Below are 22,465 nucleotides of genomic sequence, written 5' to 3' on the forward strand. Positions count from 1 at the left end.
TTGTCTGTTGGGGCTGTATCATAAACAGATAGCAGGAGTTAATAAAACAAAAGTACTTTATATCTCTTTTGACTGTAAAGGGTTAACAAGTTCAGTGAGCCTGGCTGTCACCTGCGTGTGCCTTTCTGCCTTAGGTTCCATATTAGAGACACAGGGTGGGGGAGGGAATATCTTTTATTGGACCAGCTTCTGCTGGGGAGAGAGAGAAACTTTCGAGCTACACAGAGCTCTTCTTCGGGTTTCCTACTGCATTTTGGATTCTCAATCATGCCTGCAGCGCCAGAGCTCTGTCCATCCTCCGCGAGGTTCATTCTGGACTTGGAGTGCTTCATGAAGGGTAGATTCTGGGTCTCCTGGCTTTGTTCCACATTCCAGTCACAGTGTTGTCTCTTCTCAGGGAGTCGGTTACTCCCCGCTCTGCCCCCTAAAAAAACCTGCAAAATTGGCTCCCCAGCTCTAGATCAGGAACAAATTCTACTGTAGTTTCACTTTCCTTTTGGAACCTCAAGTTAAACTCTCCTAAGTTTCAGTTTCATGTGGAGTGCAGTACTCCTTGCTTTCTTGTAACACAGTTCCATAGTTAGCCTCACTTAACTGAAATTTTAGACACCCATGCACCAGAACCTGCTCTCGTCAGAAATAAGGCTACGTCTGATTGCCTCCCTTTTCACTGGCACCCGTTGCTTGCAGATACAATGCAAGGCCCTGTTTAAATCTCTTCCACTTGTCTTCAATTATATTCTGCTCCCCTAACCCGCCTGTGATTATGATTGGACTGGGGCTTCTTCACTGCCTTTCCTTGCCTGTTGAAACAGCTCACCAGTTCCACCCCAGAGAAGGGAAAAGCACGAGGCAGTGAATTCTCTTGAGCTAGCCTCCTAGCCAGGGTAGCTGCTTATTAAACCCCTCTCTTGTAAGCCCCCTGGCATGGTGATTTCCTGGGGCAGCCAGCTCTACAGGCTGCCTGTACAGTTCCTTTGGGGGACGAGCTCTTTGCCCCTACCCACATGCTAAGGACAGACTCTGTGCTGCATTTCGGTGATGGCCCTGCAGCCTCAGGCACAAGCCCTTGCTGAGAGGCCCCGACTCGGATACTTACCTGGTGGATGTAGGCGGTGGTGGGCAGAGGGAACTTGGTGCCATTGATAGTGAAGATGATGTCGGGCAGTGTGTGCTTGGTGCTGCAGCTGATCTGTAGGGAGAAAGGCAACACCCGGGAGCCAGGTTAGTCATGGTTCCAGCACTCAACTCTCCAGCGAGGGAGGTGACGCATCTGGGCAAAGGGAAGCTGCATGTGGTTAGCAATGGGGTCGGAATGAGCTGGGTGACTGGGGCCTCTCCAGGGATTGAACCTCTGGCTCTGAAAGCCTGAACCTCTGCGGATTGAACCAATTTTGTCAACTCAGATGGTCCCAGATTCTATATGTGGCCTGGCCACGTGCTGGGGATGGCGACCTCTCCGGTGTTCCTATGGTGAGGGTGGAAGCACCAGGGAATCTGCAGAGTGACCCAGTTGATCCCTGTCCTAGCTGGGTGCAGCTTGTGGGCAGCGGTGTTGGAATCAGGGGTTCGGCCACATGCATGTGTAGCAGAAGCCCCTAGAAACATCCATCCCTCCTCCCTGACCTTACCAGGTCGCCGGAGTCCCTGCGGGCACCAACTTAGTGTAGGATTTGGGAGACGGCTGGGGGGACCCCACCAGCACAGAGGTGCCAGTGTTGATCATAGCCTGGCAGCCATTAGCACAAGAGATAAGGTGGCCATTCATGGTGATGCTGGAAGAGAGAGAGAGAGTCAGGGGAATGTCCCCAGGAACACTCCCGATCTCATCCCCACTAGGCCCACAAGCAGCCAGGAAGCATCCTGTGGGGTGGAGGTGCCCCACTGCCCCTTTGATATGACTGCTAAGAACTTTGTTCTGACGTCTCATCCCAGACTTTTCCTTCTGCGGCTATTGTCCGTCGCTCCTTGTGCTACAGCCTTCTGGGACTGATGGTCACAGCTACTCTGCCCTTCCCATACTGCTAAACAGAGCTGGACGGATGGGAGAGGGGTCCTGGTATGGACAAAGTTGAGAATCACTGATCTGACCTAACCTAGCGGGGGAGTCCCATTCCTATGGCTCCATGGAAGGTGTTTTTGTGGCTCTCCTGTCTCTCATCTTGTCTAGACTCTGACAGCTGAGCTTCCCTGGCTCCGATATACAATTCATTAACATTTGACCTGTCTTCCAATAGCCCCCAGGTGGAAGGGCCAAGGGGTGGACGATACCTGTTTATGGTGATTTGCCAGTAAGTCTCAGTGGAGAGACGGATCCAGTTCAGGCTCCCAGAGTAGTAAGATGAGTCGATGCCGCCGAACATCACAAAGCTTCCCCTTTTGTTGTCACTGGGGAAGGAAGAGAGGAGAGTCAAGGAAGATGCATGAGTTGTTGGCTAACAAGCCAATGTCAATCACTTCAATGGGGGATAGAGTCAGACTGGTGCATTTCACACATGCAATACCCTTCCCCCACCATGAGGGAGGCAGTGGTGCATCATGGGCAGTGTAGTCTGACCAGGGCCTCCAGCCTATACAGGAGAATGGGAGCATGAGATACCTCCATTCAAACTCCCACGAGGCACCAGGGCAATATTTCCAAACTGAATTATTTCAGTGTTTGATTTTTTGCTGGAAAGTAGAAATTTTCTTGGGGGGGGAGTGTGTGTCCCATTTTCCAGTCATAGCTAGTAACTAGATTCTTCTTAATGTTAATTCCCCCTGCAGTTGTTATTAGAGATATCATCATTCACTTCTGCTCCCCAAAACGTATGGGACTAGCACAGAATGGCTGCCACGTTCCACCCCAGAGGTGGCTGTGTTTTGGAAATTCTGATGCAAACATCGCAGGGATCGCTCAGTGTGAGAGGTGCTATTGGAATGTGAATCTAGCTGAAGACAGATGGGCTGTTTCCAGCCCTGACTTATGAGCTCATGTGGCTGGAGAAGAGGTCTTGGGATAACAAACCCTCCTTGATCATGTTGTCAAAGATGGGTGTGGCTCCAGAGGAGGAGATGCTGGGGAAGGCCAGACCCAGGATCCCATCGTAGGGGGCAAAGTAGCTTAAGTAGCTGGGTTCGGTCTCACTCAGACCAAAGATCTGGTTGGTGTCCGCAATGCCTCCGACCTTGGGGGAGGGACGGGGAGAATCAGATGCATGCTGTGTAATAATCTTGGGGTTCATTAAACAACAAACCAGTGAATGTGAAAGGATAAAACCTTTAATAAAACAATCTAGGGAACTTCTGTGGTGAACTGCTGTACATAGTGACACAATGTTCTGCACCCCAACTTCCAGGGCACATCTCTAAATTCCTGTGTTCATAATACTGTCCCTTATGGGGGAGCATCTCTAAATGACAATCTTCCACAAACATATCTCTGCATCTTCCCCCTTAAAAAACAACAAAAACCCAGTAGCTCTTATATATATATATATATAAACAGCTAACAACTATCTAATAACACACACATTAAATTCTCAACCCGTCTAGTGTGTTTCCATAAACCCAGTGTGTCAACTATCTAGAGAGGAGAGGTTACCAGCACATCACTCTGAAGTGAATCTTTACCACTCACTTTCCTCAATAGCCTTTCTCCAGGCAGATTAGCAAGTCTCTGAGTCTTTCAGGATTTTCAATCTCCCGAGGTCCTTTCCAACCCTGATATTCTATGATCTTCTCAGTATCAGCCTTTCATTAGAGTCTGAGTTATTCTCTTGTTCCTTGATCACAGTTGGGAAATGGCAGAGTCTACATGGACTGTCAATGTGTTGGAATTTCCTGGAATTCCTTGTAGATTTTTTTGGATTATGTTACAATGTGTCCCTCTGATCAGTCTGGACTATGTAAGACCTTGGATGCAGCTGTTCTTTAATGGTAACCCTTTGGCCCCAAGTATTAGAGTGTGCCTGAGGAATCACATTTCTCTCACCTGAGTTTAGAGAGGGGAGATCACGGGCCCTTTTTTCAAAATAATATTTCTGCTTCCACTTCTGATTTTCTTTCATATTCTCTATGGTTTCATTGTCATGAGATTTCAGCAGGTTATAAGTAATTGGTAAATTAGATCTGAGCCTTCTTCCCGCTAACAGCTGAGCTGGAGAAGAGCCATTCTTCAGAGATGTACTTGGGTATACCAATACAGCTTTATACAAATCACCCCCATTGTCAGAAGTCTTTTTCATAAAGTTCTTTGCTGTCAATGTAGCCCTTTCCACAAGACCATTTGATTGGGGGTAATGTGGATTTGATGCCAATCCCTGGCAAATTTTCTAAAAACTGTGCTGGAAAATTATTTTCCATTATTGCTAACAACTTCATCTGGAATTCCATGTCTGGAGAAGATTCCCTTCACGCTGGCTATCATTAGTGATACTATTAGTTCTGTGTAGAGTGCAGATTTCTGGATACAGAGAATAATAATCTGTGGCTATTAAATAATCCTTTGATTGCCAGATACATAAGTCAGTGCTGACCTTCTCATAATGCCTTTGTGGAACTGGACGGGATCTCAGTGGCTCTGCCTGTTGACGTGGCTTGTATTTCAAGCAAGAAAAGCAATTTCCTGATATTAGTAATGTCATGATTGATCCGTGGCCAAAACAGCACCTCTTGTGCTTGTTTGCAGTTCTCAATTTCTAAATGACCCTTGAGGATCTTCTGTAGCATTTCTTGTTGGAGGCTTATTGGAATTACAACCTTACTGCCCTTGAAAATCATCCCATCTATCACAGTAAGTTCTGCAGTTCCAATAATCTCTTATACTTGGACAATTGCTTATTTCTTCAGGCCACCTTTAATGATCACTTCTTTAAAGATCCCCAGTGATTCATCTTTCTCCGTTTCTCCTCTTAATTTGTTACAGTTTTTTGTTAGCTGTGGGAATTGACTTTACAATCCTATCTACATAGGCTTGCATCTCTATCTCTAAAGTCTCCTTTGGTTTCGTAGTGGGAGTCACCATTCTGGAAAGTGCATCTGCAGTGAGCATGAATTTACCAAGTGTGTAGGCCTGTCAAGGTTCCTTTCTCACTCTGAACTTTAGGATACAGATGTGGGGACCTGCATGGACACTTCTAAGCTTAATTACTAGCTTAGATCTGGTATCACTGCCACCATCCAGAATTTTTAGTGTCTGGATCACTCCCTGTCCCCCTAAAACTTTCCCCTCCCTGGGTAGCCTTGAGGGACTTCACCAATTCCCTGGTGAACACAGATCCAATCCCCTTGGATCTAAAAACAAGGAAGAATCAATCAAGTATTAAGAAAAAAAGGCTTTTAATTAAAGAAAAGAAAGGTAAAAATCATCTCTGTAAAATCAGAATGGAAAATACTTTACAGGGTAATCAGATTCATATAGCCCAGAGGAACCCCCTCTAGCCTTAGGTTCAAAATTACAGCAAACAGAGGTAAAATCCTCTCAGCAAAAAGGAACATTTACAAGTTGAGAAAACAAAAATAAGACTAACACGCCTTGCCTGGCTGTTACTTACAAGTTTGAAACATGAGAGACTGGTTCAGAAAGATTTGGAGAGCCTGGATTGATGTCTGGTCCCTCTTAGTCCCAAGAGCGAACAACTCCCAAAACAAAGAGCACAAACAAAAGACTTCCCCCCACCAAGACTTGAAAGTATCTTGTCCCCCTATTGGTCCTCTGGTCAGGTGTCAGCCAGGTTTACTGAGTTTCTTAACCCTTTACAGGTAAAAGAGGCATTAACCCCTATCTATCTGTTTATGACAAGGCCACAACCACATCATACTTTTACAGCTTTCTCATCATTCTTTGAATCCTTAAGGTACAGTCATTTAGCGGTTTGTTAAACAATGCAATCAGGGGCTTGTGGTCCATTTCAACTTCCACTATCTGGCCACAGATATACTGATTGAAGCTGTCACAGGCCAACAATATTCCTAAAAGCTCCTCCTCAATCTGTACTAACTGGTTACTACCTCAGCCAGTGATCTGGATGCATATGTCACTGGTTGCCAACAATCCTTATGCTTCCGTAAAATTACTGCATCTGCCCCACTGGGAAGCATCTGCTGAGATTTAAATAGGCCTTCCTGGTGCACAGAACTTCAGCACTGGCTCTTATATCTGTTGTTGTTTTAAACTTTCCAATGGTGCTGCCTGTTCTGCACCACAATACCATTCAATTTTATTCTCTAGGAGTATTCTCTAAGTTGCTGCTTTGGTAGATAGATTATGGATGAATTTTCCAAGATAATTAACCATTCCCAGGAACTGTTGGACATCTTTCTGTGACAGCAGACGAGGCATCATTTCAGTGGCTGAAATCTTCATCTAATCAGGTTTTACACCATTGTTGAAAATAACATTCCCAACAAAAGTCAGTTCTGTAACCCCTAAAACACATTTCTCCCTATTTAGTTTGAGGTTTGCAGCTCTAGTTGCATTCAGCACTTCCTGAAGTCTACAATCATGCTCCTCTTTTGTTGGGGTGTCAACAAGAGTAATATGTTCATAGACTGTATGTGTGGTTTTGTGGTATAATTCTGATGTTGAAGCTATCCTAAAGGGTAAGTGTAAGAATCTGTATCCTCCAAATGAGGTATTAAATATGCATAATTTTGATCTTTCTTCAGTTAATTTTAGCTACCAAAAGCCTGAGGATGCATCCAATTTATTGAAATATTGAGCATTTGCAAATGGAGACATAATCTCTTCTCTGGTTAATAGCTTGAAATGTTATTTTTATAGCTTTGTTAAGATCTCTTGGTTCTAAGCACATGTGTAGCTGGCCGTTACTTTTCTTCACAATGACAAGGGAGCTCACCCATTCTGTTGACACCTAAATCTTTTGTATTACTTGCATTGCTTCCATCCTTGCAAGCTCAGCCTTGAGTTTATCATGGAGTGCAAATGGCACCTTTCTATGAAGAATCATAGGTCTGGAAGGGACCTTGAAAGGTCATCTAGTCCAGTCCCCTGCATTCATGGCAGGACTAAGTATTATCTAGACCATTCCTGACAGGTATTTGTCTAACCTGCTCTTAAAAATCTCCAAAGATAGAGATTCCACAACCTCCCTAGGCAATTTATTTCACTGTTTAACCACCCTGGGAGTTAGGAAGTTTTTCCTAATGTCTAACCTAAACCACCCTTGTCGCATTTTAAGCCCATGGTTTCTTGTCCTATCCTCAGAAGTTAAGGAGATCAAATTTTTCTCCCTCCTCCTGGTAACAAACTGTTATGTATGTGAAAACTTATGTCCCCTCTCAATCTTCTCTTCTCCAGAATAAACAAACCCGATTTTTTCAACCTTCCCTTATAGGTCATGTTTTCTAGACCTTTAATCATTTTTGTTGCTCTTCTCTGGACTTTCTCCAATTTGTCCACATCTTTCCTGAAATGTGGTGCCCAGAACTGGACACAATACTCCAGTTGAGGCCTAATCAGTGCGGAGTAGAGCAGAATTACTTCTCATACTTATACATCCCAGAATGGTGTTAACTTTTTTTGTAACAGTGTTACACTGTTGACTCATATTTAGCTTGTGGTCCACTATGAGCCCCAGATCCCTTTCCGCAGTACTCCTTCCTAGGCAGTCATTTCCTATTTTGTATATGTGCAACTGATTGGTTCCTTCCTAAATGGAATACTTTGCATTTGTCCTTATTGAATTTTATCCTGTTTAATTCAGACCATTTCTCCAGTTTATCCAGATCATTTTGAATTTTAATCCTATCCTCCAAAACACTTGCAACCCCACTCAGCTTGGTATCATCCGCAAACTTTATAAGTGTATTCTCTATACCATTATCTAAATCAAGATATTGAACAGAACCTGACCCAGGACTGATCCCTACGGGTCCCCACTCAATATATCCTTTCAGCATGACTGCGAACCATTGATAACTACTCTCTGGGAAGGGTTTTCCAACCAGTTTGGACCCACTTTATAGCAGCTCCATCTAGGTTGTATTTCTCTAGTTTATGAAATGGATGGATAACTGGAGGGACTTGTTTATCCGGATTATATGTTCACCCTGAAAGCAACTCAACCCTTGAAACAAATCATGCTATTCCCAAAAGAGTGCCTCATAGCCAGGTTGAGTATGATCATTTAGTGAGAACACCTAGTTTACCAGATTGACTTTTTCACATGCAGCCAGGCCTAAAACTGGTGTCACCTTCTTTGGCACTTCAATAAACAGGAGCCAGCACATGGTGTTTTTATGGTTGATGCTAGCAATGCACTTCCCCTTCCCTGGTATATTTGTTCCAGAATAACCAGTTACTTTTATTTTTGTTGATCCTAGTTTTGGTCTTATTTTCAGTCTCTCATAATCTTGTTCAGACAGAATATTAACCTGAGCTCCTGTGTCCAGTTTCAGTGGAATAATTGTTCCATTCACTGTCACAGGTAGTATCCAGTCCCTCTCATCATGCTTGCTAGACCCCAGTACATCTATGAAAAACTCCCCAACCAGGTTGTCTTCAACTGAATGCACTTGACTTTTCTGCATTTGAGATCTGCAGCATTTTGCAAAATGATTATTTCCCCCACATTTATGAGTTTTCCAAAGACAACACAGTTTTTGGGGCCATGCTGTGATCCACATCTTCCACATGACTGTCTGTACCCAACCTTCTCCCTTGCAGTGGTTTTCAAAGGGAGTCATTCCACTCTTTGATTTGACCTATTCTGGCTATATTCTTTTGTACTTAGTACATGGATAACTTCTTCTGGTGGATTCAGCTCTCTGGCTTGTGATTTCACAGTTTCTGCTGCCCTGCATATCTGGAGAGCTTTTTCTAAATAAAGTCTCCCTCACGGAGCAGTCTCTCTCTTAACACATTGTCTTTAATGCCACAAATGAGTCTATCTCTGACCAGTCAACTCACCAAAGTTGCAGGTTTTACTGAGTTTCCTTAATTATGTGACATATTGCTCTATGGTATAATCAATTTTTTTGTCTGTCAAAGGTCTCATTCCTTTTCGGCGTGAAGTATTCCTCAAATTTAGTCAGTATTTTACTTAACTTCATGCTTTCGCCTTCTTCGAACTTAAAGTTGTTATAAATATCCACTGCTTCCTCCCCAACAACATGCAAAAAGACTGATAAATTCACTTTATCATTTTTCTCATCCGCCCGATTGCTGCTAAATACAATTCAAATCTATATCTCAATTTTTTTCTCAGTTCTCTGCAACATTGCCTGACAATTGCAGACTGGATGGAGATTGCAACACATCCATTTTTGACTCCCCCTCCCCCTGCCCGCCTTAAACTAGTCAAGCTACTATTGTGCTCACCAGATACATACAAAAGCCTTTGTTCTCTGTTTGCTCTGCCATGTGCTCCCCGTGCCTCTGCTTTAGTTCAAACACAGGAATTGGCTTTGAAATGATTGCCATCTCCTTCCCACTCAGCACTTCTGACACCATGTAACGATCTTGGGGTTCATTAAACAACAAAGCAATGAATGAGAAAGGAATAAAATGTAATAAAACAAACTAGGGAACTTCTGTGGTGAACTGCTGTACAGAGTGACACGGTGTTCTCCACCCTAGCTTCCAGGGTACATCTTTAAATGTCTATATTCATAATACTGTCCCTTATGAGGGAGCATCTCTAAATGACAATCTTCTACAAACATATATGTGCATGCTGCACCTGGGAAAAGCTGCCCAATCCTACCCCAGGGACTTTATGGGTCTGTATTATGCCAGAAGCTGCCATTCCCATCAGTCTGCCTTCCCCCAAATGGGTATTCACAGTGTATGTTTTAGGTTAAGACTACATGTCTGTTTCTAGGTGACTATTCCGAGAGTTCTACCATCCGCATGTTTACTCAGATTGTCTTGAAATTTGCTGTGACTTGGGGTAGACATAGTAAACCAAATCTGGGGTCACTTGAGAAAGTTTCTTGAGCTATAGCCTTCTCCTCCTCCCAAAACTAGTGTTTCATAAAGTCAATAGATTCCACCAATGTGGGTTTTTAAAAAAACCCAGACCTGGTGCTTTAACCACAGCTCTCAGGCTCCCCAAAGTGATCTCAGTCCCTCGATATTTATCTTACCAACTGCTTGGCACCAATTGCCCCTTTGGGGAAGCAATTATGAAAGCATTATGAAAGGCAGAGCTTTGCTGGCTGGGGTATTGTGTAGTAAACACTCATGCACTGCGCAGAGCTTTCCAGCCAGTCTGGTTTCAGGTGACCTTGGTGGCTCAAGGGGACATGCTGTATGGCCACAGAGGTGAAGCCACAGCAAGGGATTGTACCTTTACCCTTGGCAGAGATCTGAGACAGACTTGCAGGCATGGTGTGGCTATCAGCCTCCTCTGCTGAGGTGGTTTTTACTGTTGGGAAATGTAATCTGACTTCAACGATAATTTGAAGGGGCTCAGACTGGTTTTGAAAAGAAAAGCAGTTGCACGTGTGAACGCTCACAGTGTCGTGCTGGGCTGCTGGGGTTGGGAGAGTGCAGGGAGAGGAGGGAGGTTGGGGGGACTAAGAGAGAAGAGTTTGGGGCTGTGGTGAGGGGATGGGGACTGTGGGGATGGGTGGGGGAGGGAAGACGGAACAGGTTTCCGGGCGGGGTGAGGACTATAGTAAGGGGGAGATGAGAAGTAGGACACTGGGAGGGGGCATGCATGAGGGAAGTGGCAGGGGAAGCTGGGGATTAGGGGTACGGGGCCTGTCATCCTCACCTTCTCTCTTCTTGTATGTGTGCTGAGATCTATGGAGATTGTAGGGTGACCAGATGTCCTGATTTTAAAAGGACAGTCTCGATATTCAGGACTTTGTCTTATATAGGCACATATTATCCCCAGCCCTGCTCCAGTTTTTCACATTTGCTACCTGGGACTTGTCTCTCCTGGGGGGTCTGAGCCTCTTTCATTACCTCCAGGTGTGTGCTGAGACCTAGGGTATCCTTGCCTTGCAGTACCTGAGCCCCTTTCTGTGCCACCATGTGTGATGGGATCTAGGGTGGCCTGGTCCCTCGGTCTAAGCCCATCTTCATATACCCCATGAGAGCCAGGATCTGGAGAACCCAGCCCCTATAGAATGGTCTGAGCACACTCATGTAAACCAGGCTTTTAGGGCCCTGCCTCTCTGGGGGCTCAACACCTCTCTGTTCCCCACTGCTCCATGTGAGCCAGGATCGCTGGAAGCCCTCAAGGGAACACAAATGTAAGCCGCTGAAACCCTGGAAATATCAAGTTAAGGTTCACACCACCCCCACACAGGCTGGAGGGCTGGCTGGGGGAAGATGGAAGCTAACTTGGAGAGAGGTGGACTAAAGGGTGTGCTCTAGGACTGAAGGGCTCTTCAAGTGGTTGCTCAAACTAATGGGTTACGCATGCCGGTAGATCATATTCCAGCACAATCTTGCAAACAAATAATTATACAAATATGCTGTAATGCTATTAAAACAGCATGCTGTTAATATTAATGCTATCAAAACTATGCAATTAAAAACTAAATTTAAACTCACGAAAAATAAGCACACATAATCTAATAATGAGATCAGAATGAGTCCCTGGTATCTGGAATAGGCTGAATGGGTATTATGTGTATCAACAATCCTGGGAAAACCCCCTCACCAACTAGGATTTAACAGTGGTTCCTATTCTGGATACTACGGTCACTTCACACTTTATGCTGACAGCAGGCAGAGAACTGAGACCCTTCTGTTCCAAAAGCCCCCCTGATCACTAAAACAGAACCTCCTATAGTCATTGACACTATAGGACTATGACATAGCAGAACAGCTCTGTTTCCATCCACTAGCTCAGTCACTATGCTAGAAGGGCCGACCGTACCACCCTCCGGGCCCAGTGTGCGATAGACTGGGCCTGCTGTGATAAGCAATTAACAGACATCCCATCCTCCTTAGGGTTTGACTACATGGCTCATACCCGGAGGGGGCAGTCCATGAATGATGTCACACATTATTTGATGATTTTCAAGACCCACTCACTTTGCAAAATTAAGGATGCCCCATGACACTGCACCCCATATTATTCATAGTTATATAATTATGATATAATTAATTATGATCCATTTTGTACAAGATGGGGCATGTAAGGTGTCATTGGAAAAGTTATAATTTGCTGAATATGATTATCCTATTTGTATGTATGTATCATTTTTGTATCTGAAGCTATAAATATTGACTAGGGATCAGTATTTCAGATGGGCTTACTCTGGAAAACATCCACAGCCAGCTTTGTAGGTACAACAGTGAAGAAGCCAGATGATGCTAATGGCTCATCAACAAAGACCATGGGCTGTGGAATAGCTTAACCTTCCTGTGGACGTTTTAGCCAGCCTGTAAGCAATGGCTGCTATGACACTTGAAGGGCAGGTGACCAGGCCCATGGCATGGAACTCCATCTTGGATGCCAGTGTTTTTCCACAAACTGGGCTGGGCACTGAGTTTGGGACAAAGGATTCCCGCCATATGCTAAAGCTATATAAGGCAGGGAGTGACATCACTTGAGGAATAAAGATTGAACTGGGGGAAGTGCTGGACCCAGGCTAAAGGGATTTCTAGCCTGTGTATGAAAAACCTGTTGATTCCAAGCTGCAAAGCAAGTGCAGCTTGTACCTTGAGAATCTGCCAACCTGCTTGTATCATCAGCCAGGGTGAGAATTTGCTAATTCATAGCCTATCTTTCTAGTATCTTAGGCTTACTTTGTGTTTTTGTTTATTTACTCTGTAATCTGCTTTGATCTGTTTGCTATCACTTATAATCACTTAAAATCTATCTTTTTGTAATTAATTAACTTATTTTGTGCTTTAATCTAAACCAGTAAGTTTGGAATGAAGTGCATGGAAAACTTAGCTGAAGGGGCAGAAGCTGTTGCATTTCTTCTCCACATTAAGAACTCTATGAGCTTACACTGTACAGAACTCTATGAGCTTACACTGTAAAGTTCCCTGTTCAGGGCAAGACGGTATAATTTTGGGTTTATACTCCAGTGGGGGTGGATGCATGCCTGGGGAGCTGTCGCTTCTCTATTGTTGGTTCATGTAATGGCTGGTCAGAGAGCTGGGAGTGTCCCTGCCTGTGTGAATGCTGGTGGAAAGTGTAGGACCGGGAGCGGGTCTGCACCTTGTCATAGCACAATATGAGAGGGAGCCCAGTCTGTGAGTCAAAGGGCTCAGTGGTACCCCAGTTCCAGCTGGCACCCCAGGAGGAACCCATCACAGCCCCTATCCCCAAATGGCTGCATTATGTAATTTATGGACAGCCCCAAAGCCCGTCTCATGAGATACTGTTGGAAGTAACAAAACAAACAGGCCAGGAGTGAGGGGCATTAGCATAGCAGGGAATGGGGTTGGACAAGAGTGGAATTGCAGTGGGGGAGGCTGCAGGTCAGGACTGGCAGCCTCAGCAGAAGATATGAGAATGTTCCCTACCCCCATCTTCTTCGGTGGATTGTGGTTCACTCCGCCCATCAGAGAGAAACAAGTCACTCCAATGGTCTTATAGTCCTTTATTCTACTGTTGGTAAGATTAGAGACAAGAGGGTGAGTTTGGGGTGAGGAATAGCATGTGTCCATTAAAGTCCCAGCAGCAGTAAGGGTCACTAGATTGATTTGCATTGTTGGGGCTCTGGAGAAATGGAGACTCTCCAGGTCAGTGTTCCATGACAGTGTCTTGGGGACGGTGCTGTGTTCATGCCATAGGAGCCAGACCCACCTGGTTGTTGGCCCTGTTGAAGACAACGTAGTACTGGCGGATGAAGACGTCCCAAGGATCCAGAGCTCTCCTGAAGAGGTGGGGATGTCGATGCCTTCAAAGCCAGGAGAGCAAGAGCCTGAGTTATGCCCCGGGGGAAAATGGGACATGGGTTATTGGGCTGGAACTTCAATGTCCCCTTGAGTTACTGTCCAGAAGGGAGTTCACGTGCCTGCCCCTGCCCCATCTTGGGATGGGATCTCACCATTGATCCGAAGCTGAGGAGCATTAGGCTGGGTCAGGCCTTGGCTTGGAGACTTTAAGGGACAGCTTGGGGATGCAAGCAGTGGGGTTGGTGAGTGAGGCCTGGATGCTCATAGGTATTTAGGGGCATAACTCCCAGTGAGCTACCTTTGTGGATCTGGGTCTCAGAACAGCCCCAATGCCTAAGCCTGAGCCTAAGGGGTGCAGTCTGTCAACTGGGAAGAGAAGCAAGATCCTGACCACTTCTGTTCATGACACATCCCTTGGGGAGGCAAAGCGTGCTGTCTCTAGGCTCCTGGCCAGATTCCAAAGGGAGCGATTACATTCTGCCATCAGAAATCCTGCTGAGATTATAAGTGGATTTCGGCTTCCTCACTGCCTGCTACCAGCTGGTGTTGTGGTGCGCTGTTAAAGCAGCTTGCCTGTTCCTCCCCAGAGGGAAGCAAACCTTTATCATGGAGAAGGAATGCTCCTTCCTGATGCCCAGATGCCCATGCCCTGCAGCACAAGGCAGTAATCTCTCTTGATCTAACCTCCTAGCTGCTCATTTTATTCTCTCCTAGTCCAGTAAGGCCCCCTTCCTAGTGATCTCCTAGGGTGGCCAGCTCTACAGCCTGGCTTGCTTCTCTTGTGGTATGTCACTTTCACTATGGGCCTGCCTTGATCTAGACTGTTCCTCCCCCTGGATCTGTTTGTGAGAAGAGCTCTCTGCTGCCCCACTCTAATACTGGTGACAGACCCTGAGCTGCATCTCAGTGATCCATCTGCAGCCGTATACCAGCTGTGCAAGGGAATGTTGCCAGCACACTCAGCACAATGGCCTCAGCCACAAGCCCTCGCTAAGAGGCTCCAAGGCGGCTTTCTGAGCAGGACACTCACATCAATGATGTAGGCACTGGGGGACACAGGGAACTCGATGCCGTTGATGGTGAAGACGATGTTGGGCAGGCTGCTTGTGGCACTACAGCTGATCTGCAGGGAGGAAGGCAACACACAGAGGAAAGGTTAGACATGTCTTGGCCACAAGGCTCTCCATAGCAGACAGCTCTAGAAGTATTGGTCCCCGATCCCTGCCCTTACCGTGCCATCACTGGCGCCAATGTAGGACTCAATGTTGGAGATGCCAGTAGAGGGCCCAGCCAGCAGAGAAGTGCCAGTGTCAATGATAGCCTGGCAACCACAAGAGCAAGCTATGATCTCTCCATTCATGGTAACACTGCAAGAGAGAGAGTCAGGGGGAACCTGCCTAGAAACACTCCCAGTCTCATTCCCACTCAGCCCACGAGCCAGCAGTGAGAGGCCTGCAGGGTGGAGCTGCCTCACCGCCTCCTTCCTACGACTGCCAAGAACTTTCCCTTGATGTTTCAGCCTCAACCTTCCCTGGCTATTGCCCATCACTCCTCATCCTACAACCTTCTGGGACTGTGACCAATCTAGCCTGGGGGTCACAAACAGATGTCAAGGAGTCGTGACCAGAAAGTCCTTTCCTTTATTGCTAAGCCGAGCTGGCCAGATGAGAGTTCCAGGTGTGGACAAGGTGGAGAACCACTGATCTAACCTCCTCGTGGGTGAGCCCCTTTCCTATAACTCCAAGGAAGGCATGATTCTGACTCCCGTGTCTCTCATCTTGTCTAAGTTTCCCCAGGCTCCCACATGCATCTCCTTTTGCCTGTTTCCTCAAGGTAGCCTGATGAAGGGGAAGGGCCAAGGGGTGGGTGATACCTGTCCATGGTGATTTCCCAGTAAGTCTCAGCGGAGAGAGGGATCCAGTTGAGGTTCCCAGAGTAGTAAGATGAGTCAATTCCACTGAACATCACGAAGCTCCCACTCTGCTCATCACTGGAGAAGAGAGAGAGGAGAGTCAAGGCCAATGCATGAATGGTTGGCTGACGAGTCAATAGAAAATGCTCTGTCTGAACATAAGAACAGCCAGACTGGGTCACACCAAAGGTCCATCTAGCCCAGTATCCTGTCTTCCAACAGTGGCCAATGCCAGGTGCCCCAGAGGGAATGAACAGAACTGAATCAACAAGTGATCCATCCCCTGTTGCCCATTCCCAGCTTCTGGCAAACAGAGGCTAGGGACACCATCTCTGCCCATCAATGGCTAATAGCCATTGATGGACCTATCCTCCATGAACTTATCTAGTTCTTTTTTTAACCCTTCCCTGTTAAAGAATGGGCCACCGCTGGGCAGTGCTGGGATACAATCAGAGTTGGGCACATCAGCATCTAGTAGCAGAGAAAGGGCAGGCCAGTTGGCTGTGAGGGGCACCTCTGACCCTATTTTGATAACTGTATCTTGCCAGGTCTCAAAAGCTAAACAGGGCTGGGTCTGCCCTAAAACTGGATGGGAGATCTCCAAGGAAAGGCCCAAATTTGAGGCAGTGGTGTCAGGGACTCAGTAGATGCTGCTTTTCCCTCTGAGTCAGCACTGAGCAGATGGTGCAGTCTGGTACTGAAAGGTGCTGACCCAGAGAGTCATGTGGGTGATATGGGGTATTTCCTCCTTAGGAGTCAGTCTAATACTGATGATCTGCAATGAGGGTAGGCAGGGCTCCAATGCTTTAATATAATCATTAGAGATACTAGTGTTCACTTCTGCTCCCAGAACATACATCACCAGCATAGAATGGCTGCCATGTTCCACCCCAGAGATCTCTGTGTTTGGGAATTCTGATGCAAACATTGCAGGCCTCACCCACTGAGAGGTGCTGAATCTCACTGCAGCAGATGGGTTGTTTCCAGCCCTGACTTATAAGCTCAGGTAGACGGAGAAGAGGTCCTGGGACATCAAACCCTCATTCATCATGTTGTCAAAGACGGGGGTGGCTCCAGAGGAGGAGATACTGGGGAAGGCCAGACCCAGGATCCCATCAAAGGGGGAGTAGTAGAGGAAGGAGCCAGGCTCAGTCTCGCTCAGGCCAAAGATCTGATTGGTGTCCACAACACCACCAATTTTAGAGGAGGGTTGGGGACAATCAGACAAGCCCTACACCCTGGAAGAAGCTTCCAAGTCTACCAGAGGGTCTTTACAGCATGCCAGTTCTCAGAGGCTGGCGTGCCCTGAACTGTGCTCTCTCCTCCATATGAGAATAGTCCATGATTGGCTTCATTGTCTTTTCTCTGCCCTTTCTCTATTCCTGTCTCCCAGTTCACAGCCAATGGAGTTCCTGCTTTAGCTTTGCAGATGCATCCTGTTCTCCTTCTAACTCCTAATAATTTCCCTTCTCTACTCCAGAGCCTTTCATCCTTTCTTGTGATTTACCTGGAATGTGTCGTAGCCCAGGATTCCAGTCATGCTGCCGGTGCCATACTGGATGGAGACGTCCTCACTGGTGACCTCGTAGGTGGAGGAGTCTGATGGGTTGAAGCGATTATGGTTTGCTGCAAGTACAGAAGAGTCAGATGGTCACACAGTGACACTTGTAACTCTCCCAATGTCTTGTATGGGAGACTGGTGAGGCTGTGAATTCTTTGGTGGGGGGAGGGTGCTTAAGAGTTATGCACCGCAATGCTCAGCATTGCAACACCTAGGTCCCTTTGTGGATCTAGCTCCTGGACTTCCTAGAAACCATTCCCCTCCTCTTACACTGTACAGTTGGACAATCCACAGACAATGAAGGGAAACCTATTCATCTCTGACTTCCACGGTAGCTGGAAACTGATGATTTTTTAAATTAAAAAATGTGTTTTTTTCTTTTTAAAAATACTCATTTAAATTAAAGTTTAAATTATCACAACATATGTGCAAGTCTAAATTTACTAAAATCTATTAAAAATCAGTTAAATTAAATAAAAAATTACTATTAAGTAATGCATTTTTGTTGCTGAGGTTTTAAAGATAGACCACTGAATTGGTGGATTTCATTGGCTCAGCAACTGGAACTAGACTCTGTTGAAGTGCCAAACCACCTTTTCACAGGAGTAGCCTCTTCTGCAGGTTCACAGAGAATATTTTCTTCATATCAGTTTATTCAGCTAGTTCAGTTCACTGACTAGTTCATTCTACCTTAAGAAATTATTGGGGGTCATAAAAGCAAGACAGTTTGTTTTCCTTTTCCAATCTCTGAATAAAAAGTAAATGTGAGAGGATGAAATCTAGTAGTTCTAAAATTTGGGAAGGACATGGTGACCAGAAAAAATCAATTCAATTCACCAACTGCAGATGAGAACACAAGAACATAAGAACGGCCCCACTGGGTCAGACCAAGAGTCCATCTAGCCCAGTATCGTGTCTTCTGACAGTGGCTAGTGCCAGCTTCCCCAGAGGGAACGAACAGAACAGATAATCATCAAATGATCTATCCCCTGTTGCTCATTCTCAGCTTCTGGCAAACAGAGCCTAGGAACACCGTTCCTACCCATCCTGACTAATAGCCATGAATTTATCTAGTTCTTTTTTGAACCCTCTTATGGTCTTAGCCTTCATAACATCCTCTGGCAAGGAGTTCCACAGGTTGACTGTGCAATATGTGAAGAAATACTTCCTTTTATTTGTTTTAAACCTGTTGCCTATTAAATTCATTTGGCAACCTCTAGTTTTTATGTTGTGAGAAGTAGTAAACAACACTTTCTTATCTACTTTCTCTACATCAGTCACGATTTTATAGACCTCAATAATATCTCCCCTTAGCTCTCTCTTTTTCAAGTTGAAAAGTCACAGTTTTAATCTCTTCTCATACGGAAGCTGTTCCATACCGCTAATAATTTTTGTTGCCCTTTTCTGAACCTTTTCCAATTTCAATATATCTTTTTTGAGATGGGGCTACTACATCTGCAAATGATATTTAAGATGTGGGCTTACCACGGATTTATATAGCAGCAACATGATATTTTCTGTCCTATTATCTATCCTTTTCCTAATTATTACCAGCATTCTGTTCACTTTTTGAACTGCTGCTGCACATTGAGTGGATGTTCTCAGAGAACTATCCACAGTGACTCCAAGATCTCTTTCTTGAGTGGTAATAGCTAATTTATACCCCATCATTTTATGTGTATAGTTGGGATTATGTTTTCCAATGTGCATTACTTTCCATTTATTAACATTACATTTCATCTGCCATTTGGTTGCCCAGTCAGCCAGTTTTAAGAGATCCTTTTGTAGCTCCTCGCAGTCTGCCTGGGTCTTAACTATCTTTAGTCATTTTGTATCATCTGCAAATTTCGCCACCTTACTGTTTACCCCTTTTTCCAGATCATTTATGAATATGTTGAATAGGACTGGTCCCAGAACAGACCCCTGGGGGACACCACTATTTACATCTCTCCATTCTGAAAACTGGCCATTTATTCCTACCCTTTGTTTCCTATCTTTTAACCAGTTACTAATCCATGAGAACACCTTCCCTCTTATCCCGTGGCAGCTTACTTTGTGTAAGAGCCTTTGATGAGGGACATTATCAAAGGCTTTCTGAAAATCTAAGTACATTATATCCACTGGATCCCCTTGGTCCACATGCTTGTTGATCCCTTTACAGAATTCTAGTAGATTGGTGAGGTATGATTTGTCTTTACTAAAACCATGTTGATTCTTCCGCAACAAATTATGTTCATTTATATGTCTGACAATATTGTTCTTTATTATAGTTTCAACCAGTTTGCCTGGTACTGAAGTCAGGCGTACAGGCCTGTAATTGCAGGGATCATCTCTGGCATCACATTAGCTATTCTCCAGTCATCTGGTACAGAAACTGATTTAAATGATAGGTGACAGACTACTGTTAGTAATTCTGCAATTTCACATTTGAGGTCCTTCAGAACTTTTGGATGAATACCATCTAGTCCTGGTGACTTACTGCTGTTTAATTTATCAATTTGTTCCAAAACCTCCTCTAATGACACCTCAATCTGGGACAGTTCCTCAGATCTGTCACCTAAAAAGAGTGGCTCAGGTTTGGGAATTTCCTTCACGTCCTCAGCCACAAAGACCAATGCAAAGAATTCATTTTGTTTCTCCACAATGGCCTTATTGATAAAACTTCCTTTTTTAAATACATTGTTAGTTTTAAATGCAAATTGTTTTAATAAACTTTTTTTCTTAGCTATCCACGACATTTAAGGTAGTTTTATTTTACTAATAATTTTTAAAAGCTTTTTTCCCCCATTTTTAATCAAATTCCAGTTACCATGTAAAGGTGAACACATACATCAAGTAACAATATTAGGCAGCTAGCAAAATGAAAAATGCATCCTTCACCATTTTCTCATAATTAAAAAATGTACAAATTAAAAATCTGAATAAATGTATGTTAAGTACCAAATTTAGTGTAAAAGCTATAATTAATTGCAAATCAATGTTTTAATGGCTACCAACAAAAACCAACATCCTTCAGGAAAATAAATAAGAAGTACAAATGCAAAGTAAGATTGAAATCAGTGATTTCAATCGAAGTTTCCTCATTGTTGATTTAAATCTCCCAGATTTCACTCAAACCACTCAGATGGCATGGCAAGGCAAGAGGCGTTGCGGATGACTTACTGCAGGATGGGCCGGAGCAGTACACGGAGGGCACCCAGAGATTAGAGGAGCCAGTGTCGAAGAGGACAGAAAAATCCTGGCCTGGGGTGCCGATGGAGATGGTTCCATAACGCTCAATCTGCCAAGCATGACAAAGAACGATGTAAAGAGAGGGAACCATTGCCATCTAAGGGCTAGATCCTCAGCTGGTGTAAACTGGCATAGTTCTACCAGCTGATTTACACCAGCTGAGGGTCTGAGTTACGGTGTCCTTGCTAAAGGTTCAGCCTGAGCTGCTGTTTCTCTGCCATCACTTCGCCAGGCATGGCTTCTAGGACATGCTGGCATCTGATGCACAGAGTTATTTATCCCAAGTTCCCATCAATCTCAACGTGTTGGGAAGGGGGGATCCAGCAGACCTGGGAGTTCTATTCCCAGTTCTCTTCTTAATCCCATCCTATCACAGCAGGGGGCTGGATGGCCCAGCATGGGGGCTGGGGAAGGTTCTTGGCAGCAGCAAGGTATGTGCTTGGTTGGAAGCACATCAGTGGGGGAGTGGGTTGAGGCCCTTTTGGGAGGAGGGCAAGATCAACTGTTAGCAGAGGAGTGGGAAACTTTGATGAGGAGAGGAAGGCTACAAGACTTGCTCTCCTGCCATACTCACGTCCATGTAGTTTGTTAAGGGCTCGCTGGCAGCCTCGTTGGCCACGCTGGGGAAATACTTGGAGGCCAGGTTGTAAGGGTGTTTCTTCAGGAAATCCTCCAGCAAGCCATGTTCCTGGAGGTTCTGCTCAGGGATTTCCCTTTCTTCAGGGAGACCCTAATCAACAAAGGTGGGGAGAGAGACCAATCAATAACAAATAAACAATAGACAAGCCTTGTGTTTAGGGAATATTGTGCAATCCAGCTTTTACATTGCACAGAGACCCCTTTTTATAGCTGGGATTAGCACGGGGTATAAGTGAGTTGGGTGACCAGTGCACAAAAAGTCAGTGTGAGTTGGGCATATAATTCCCATAGGACGCTTGGAAACTCCTGGCCCATGTGTAACTGGCAGTGAGAGGGACTAGTATGCTGGGAGCTGTACTAATACATTATATAAGAAGTCCCCCTGTCCTATACAGCTTAATGATGAAATAGACAAGATGGACAAAGGACATATGTTCATTTTTATCCAGAGAACTGAGGCATAAGGAGACTCAGTCACTAGGTCACACAGGTAGTCTGTGGTAGAGCCGGGAATAAACCTAGATTTTCCAAGTCCTGTTCCAGTGTTGTAATCACAAGTCCATCCTTCCTTATACCTCTACTGTGCCTTACAGCCAAGGGGTAGTTCCCACCAGCTGCCTATTAAAGAATGAAGTATTAAGGAGAGAGATGTAGGAGCTGCTGCTGCTGCTAAGGGAACATTGCTCTGTAGAAAGCCAAGCTCAAGATCCCAATGTTTCTTGTTCTCTCCAGTACTCAATTTGTCACCCGGCACTGAGAAAGTGCCACTAGACTCAGGAGCAGAAGCCACTTCATGATGTCTCTGTACACCCAAACTGGTGGGGAAAGGAAAGTGTGACTGCTAAATGCAGCACAACACTGGGATGCTACTTCTTATATGCACATAGTGCAGAGCCTTCCCTATCGCATTAGTAACCCTGATAAGAAATGCAAACCTTCCCGATAAGATTGTCCAAGATGTCCTTGAAAGAAAGGTTTGGAGAACACTCCAAGTTCACAGATTTCCACCTTCATTTGGCTGTGATCTGAAAATGGGGGCATCCTCTAGAGGGAAGGGGTGAGAGTTAGGGGAGATTTCCTGGCAAAGGTTGAAAAGAGATGATGCTGGGTTGTTTTAAAGAGCAAACAGGAGGCACAGAGGAATTGGAATGGGATGTGGAGATATTCACCTCTAGGTCACTGGTTCCAGTTTGGCCCCAGTTGCAATACAGCCATGTAGTGGGAACTGGTGTCTCTATGGGAACCGGAATATGAAGCTTTATGCCTCTAGCTCGTCGGTAAGAATCTGAGCCCAGGTCAGTGCAAG

At 45.1% G+C, this 22,465-nt stretch overlaps 1 protein-coding gene and 1 pseudogene across 1 annotated transcript in view; both read right to left on the reverse strand.

Moving 5' to 3' along the window:
- LOC116830795 (uncharacterized) overlaps nucleotides 1–9,454 on the reverse strand; it is a 41,154-nt gene extending 31,700 nt beyond the window's left edge. The window contains 7 exon segments of the mRNA XM_075065823.1: nucleotides 248–434; nucleotides 1,100–1,192; nucleotides 1,700–1,775; nucleotides 2,272–2,388; nucleotides 2,516–2,570; nucleotides 3,008–3,167; nucleotides 9,323–9,454. Of these exon segments, the coding sequence (XP_074921924.1) occupies nucleotides 248–434; nucleotides 1,100–1,192; nucleotides 1,700–1,775; nucleotides 2,272–2,388; nucleotides 2,516–2,570; nucleotides 3,008–3,167; nucleotides 9,323–9,454 (820 nt within the window).
- A 4,246-nt stretch (nucleotides 9,455–13,700) lies between these two features.
- Nucleotides 13,701–21,954, reverse strand: LOC116830637 (pepsin A-like; annotated as a pseudogene).
- Between the last annotated feature and the right edge of the window lie 511 nt (nucleotides 21,955–22,465).

The sequence above is a fragment of the Chelonoidis abingdonii genome, chromosome 4 (assembly GCF_003597395.2).
Source record: "Chelonoidis abingdonii isolate Lonesome George chromosome 4, CheloAbing_2.0, whole genome shotgun sequence".
NCBI classification, from domain to species: domain Eukaryota; kingdom Metazoa; phylum Chordata; order Testudines; family Testudinidae; genus Chelonoidis; species Chelonoidis abingdonii.